Source organism: Hordeum vulgare, chromosome 5H, assembly GCF_904849725.1.
Source record: "Hordeum vulgare subsp. vulgare chromosome 5H, MorexV3_pseudomolecules_assembly, whole genome shotgun sequence".
In the NCBI taxonomy this organism is placed as follows: Eukaryota; Viridiplantae; Streptophyta; class Magnoliopsida; order Poales; family Poaceae; genus Hordeum; species Hordeum vulgare.
This window is the reverse complement of record NC_058522.1, coordinates 502,769,873-502,774,370: the sequence shown is the minus strand read 5'-3', so window position 1 is coordinate 502,774,370 and position 4,498 is coordinate 502,769,873. Positions and strand designations below refer to the sequence as shown.

The 4,498-nt window shown below is 46.8% G+C and overlaps 1 protein-coding gene across 1 annotated transcript; it reads left to right on the top strand.

Annotated features, from left to right (window-relative positions):
• Positions 1-1,209: 1,209 nt before the first annotated feature.
• LOC123400121 (cysteine proteinase 1-like) lies at positions 1,210-4,139 on the top strand. The gene is made up of 4 exons (XM_045094532.1): positions 1,210-1,727; positions 1,801-1,920; positions 3,215-3,458; positions 3,572-4,139. The coding sequence occupies exons 1-4, from the start codon at positions 1,248-1,250 to the stop codon at positions 3,859-3,861; spliced, it is 1,134 nt and encodes a 377-aa protein (XP_044950467.1). The 5' UTR covers positions 1,210-1,247; the 3' UTR covers positions 3,862-4,139.
• The last annotated feature ends 359 nt before the right edge of the window (positions 4,140-4,498 follow it).

The window sequence follows — 4,498 nt, the reverse complement described above, 5'->3', positions numbered from 1 at the left end:
AGGATCAACGCATACAGTTGAAGTTCTCTCAGACGGCTGGATGACGAGAGAGAACAAGTTTGCGACAACAAAGGTCTTGTGTAGTGAGATCCATCGATGCAACCATGGTGGCGGTTGGCCAAGCCGCAACGACAACGACCATTTGCAAACTACATGTCGCATTTTATTCAGCGGGGATCCATGGCGTTGAGTAGAGATGTATGGTGACTATTCGACGGAGATAAGAAGAAAAATGGTTGCATGGCAAGGTGGTCGACAACGGGTGCTTGAAAAGAAGGCAAAACTTTCGTGATGCTAAAAAAGTGATGTTAGAGGGGCTTGCGTATTTCCCCCTCTTTTCACTATATTGAGAAGCTATGTGCATAATTTTAATGGGTCCTCTTAACATGTTAGAGAAATAAGGGTTTTAGGAATATGCTAGAATGACATTTTTATTAACTTTAGTCTCCTTCCACTCACTATTATAAAATATTTTGGATATTTGAATATGAACTACATACGAACTGAAATGAATGAACATACAAGCTAAAACGTGTCTACATACATCTGATCCTGAAAAAAGATAAAAACATCTTATAATAGTGACAGATAGCTCTACTAGTATTTCTCTGATTCTCTCAATCTCCCTTTTCTCTTGACAATAAGGGGCACCTAGATCTCTATTTTGATGGCGGGAGGTGGAGGAAAGCCTAGTTTGTGTGTGTCGAATGCCTAGCTATATTAGTGATGTTGCTTGAGGTGCAACACAATCTTCTCGGTGCCTCTCACTAGGGTTAGGTTTTGGTGTTATGACGGTGATATTCAGATGTCGGTAGATGTGTTATATCAGATAATAGAGCCAAGTTTTTTTTTCCAACTCGACTACGTGTTGGTTTGTTCGTCGACCTATTGGTCTCGTTGCGAGCAACCTAGTCTTGCATATACGTTGTTTTCATGCGCGACCGAATGCACATCAGATTATCGGCTTTTGTCAATGGCTGTCAACACAAATCGGGGTGTTGCATCTCTCGAATCGGGTTTTTTTTCCATACCCACCGTCCACGGTGGGTATATACCGTGGGACCAACAATGCGGAGTAAAATATCTTTGGATAATCCATGAATCTTTGGAGGTCCCGTTTGCAAAGAGAACACCACCAAGGAGTCTAAACGGAAAATACCTCCGTGAACAACTTCCTATAAAGCAACACGAAGTGGAGCCGAAGCAAAGATAACCCACCCGAAGAAGCAACCAAGAAAATCCCCCCAATGGATCATCGCCTCGTGGCCCCTCTCCTCCTCCTCGTCGGCCTCCTCCTCTCCCCGGCGCCGGCGACGGCGGCCGCGGGGGACGAGGAGCCCCTGATCCGGCAGGTCGTGGGCGGCGCCGACCCCCTCGACAACGACCTGGAGCTCGACTCGCAGTTCGTCGGCTTCGTGCAGCGGTTCGGGAAGACGTACCGGGACGCGGAGGAGCACGCGCACCGGCTCTCCGTGTTCAAGGCCAACCTCCGCCGCGCGCGCCGGCACCAGCTGCTCGACCCGTCCGCCGAGCACGGGGTCACCAAGTTCTCCGACCTCACCCCGGCCGAGTTCCGCCGGACCTACCTGGGGCTCAAGACGACCCGGCGATCCTTCCTGCGGGAGATGGCCGGGTCGGCGCACGACGCGCCCGTCCTCCCCACCGACGGCCTCCCCGAGGACTTCGACTGGAGGGACCACGGCGCCGTCGGCCCCGTCAAGAACCAGGTTTCCCCCGATTCTTTGGCCGTTTTATTTATCTTCCGATCTGGCCTCCGCCCCCTGACCTTTGATTTTGCAGGGCTCGTGCGGGTCGTGCTGGTCGTTCAGCGCCTCCGGGGCGTTGGAGGGGGCCAACTACCTGGCCTCAGGCAAGATGGAGGTGCTCTCCGAGCAGCAGCTGGTCGACTGCGACCACGAGGTGAGGCTCTTTTCTATTCTTTTCTGTGATTGGTTGATTGTTTGCGGAATAGGTTGGATTTTTGTGGCACATCACTATGTTTTGTCTCTTGGTGTAGACCTTTTCTGTGTTGTCGGTTTATGATTGGGCAACACACCAAATAAGGGGAGTCTAGGTGAATTCTGAGAGGGGAATTGGGATCAGTATCCCTGGCAAACTTTACAAGGGAAATTTGTTGAGATGATAAGGTTGGCGGCAACATCCTGTGAGATATCACTAATTAACAGTCAACAAAAGCGTTCGACTTCTTTATGAATGAAAATAACCAAAATAACCAACATAGCAATCACCTCAAACTTACCATGGAGAACCTTTTGATGGTGGTGGGTGGGTTAGCTTAAAGCTTTCCTTTTATTGAGATGATAGCTTCAAGCCTAGAATAAAGATGAAGATAAAAATGTTTGGTGGGTGGTTGCATGTCATAAATTAGGATAATGGGTAGGTTGAGACAGACCTATCATCAGTCAGTGACCCAGTATTCAGTATTCACCAAGGCGCCTTGCACTTATTCACTGATTCGGTGGGCGAGCTGTGAAGGTGTACCACTTTGATCTCTATGGATTATCCAGATTACTGTCTATCCAGAATAGGCATAGCCGCTGAATTTTTGTGTGTAATTAACTAAGTTGTTTGGTGATTTCTATATTGTCAAACTCTGTAACTGAATGGGAAAGAAGCAGACTTTATCTGGGTACGTCTTATATTGCTGTCACCAAACCAATAAGGGAAATGACAGATGTGAATTGCATAGGATGTGTCCTTTGATAGTGCCCAATGTTTGGTCCATGACTCCAAATCGTAAAATAGGAGTATATATTTTTACATGGGATTTAGTATGTGTAATACATGGTATAAGATTCCGTGACTTGTACTGGTACCTGTAAGGGGACAACGCTAGCTCCATTTTACTCTTATGCATTGCGAGGCATATCTTTTGTTGAAGGTCCTTTTACACATGCCAGTCTTGCTGTTTACTTAGTTTTATTTGAATGGCACTACATGTTTCTTTGTATTTATCTCAGTTTACCAATCTTCTCCAGTCAAGAACCACTGGCATTACGTGCAACTGTTGTGTAGAAAAATAGTTAGTTCGATGCCTTGCTGTTTTTGCTTTTTCATTGAACAATTCTTTCTGCAATGCGAATGCAAGGAACATTCCGTAGGTAGTAAAACAATTATATTACTTTTTATTGCCTGGTTACCTTGATGGGTGCCTCAACTTAATAAGCTGCAATTATATTGTGAAATTTTCCAGTGCGACCCATCAGAGCCTGATTCATGTGATGCTGGATGCAACGGTGGGTTGATGACTTCAGCCTTCAGCTATCTGTTGAAATCTGGTGGCCTTGAGAGAGAAAAGGATTACCCTTACACCGGGAAGGACGGTACCTGCAAATTTGACAAGTCCAAGATTGCTGCTTCAGTTCAGAACTACAGCGTTGTCGCTGTTGATGAAGAACAGATTGCTGCCAACCTTGTGAAATATGGACCTTTGGCAAGTAAGTATAAGTGTCTCACGCAGAGTTTATAAGTCAGATCCGTGGTTCTAAGCACATGGAACAATCAATCCATACATTAGAAATCTGTAACACATATTTTTCCTCCTGCGCAGTCGGTATCAATGCCGCATACATGCAGACATACATCGGAGGAGTGTCATGCCCATACATCTGCGGCAGGCACCTTGACCACGGTGTCCTTCTCGTCGGTTACGGGGCGTCCGGCTTTGCGCCTTCCCGCTTCAAGGAGAAGCCATACTGGATCATCAAGAACTCGTGGGGCGAGAACTGGGGGGACAAGGGGTACTACAAGATCTGCAGGGGCTCCAACGTGCGCAACAAGTGCGGCGTCGACTCCATGGTCTCCACGGTGTCCGCCACACACTCCTCGAAGGAGGAGTAGGCTCTTGTCTGATCTGTTCTGATCTGATCGGCGGCCCTCCTGGAGTCGATCTTGGTTTCTATGTATCGCTAGAATGAAACTTTAATACCTAGTAGTCGCTAGGCTCCATCGTCGCTTATCAGCAGCGGAGATGCGAAGCCGCAACAGTATGCTTGCTGTATAACTTATGCATCTGCTCCATTTGCTACGCCCATGCATGTGATGTTTGCCACACGCTATTTTGATGTGGCTAAAGAACTTCTGAATAATTCTGTACATAATATGTATTGCTTTCATCACAGTGGTGTTTGTCTCTGTTGTAGCTTTGCTTGTGAGGTGCAGTATTTGTTTCTGTTTGTAGGCTGAAACTCTCGCTTTCTCACAGGCCTCGGTTAACTGCATTGGCCCTCCTGTTCTATAGAGATCCAGCCAAAGTGTCCTTTCTAACACTTCTCTTAATTCAACCTCTGTTGTGGCTTTGCTTGTGAGGTGCAGTATTTGTTTCTGCTTGTAAGCACACGGCAAGGGAAGCGTGCTATGTGTTGATTTGTTCAGATAAAATTGAGTCCTGCTACACATACGATGAATATTTGTACAACAGCATCATCAGCCGTTCGATGAATCCCACCGACGAGTGAGATCACGTCGTACGAGAATC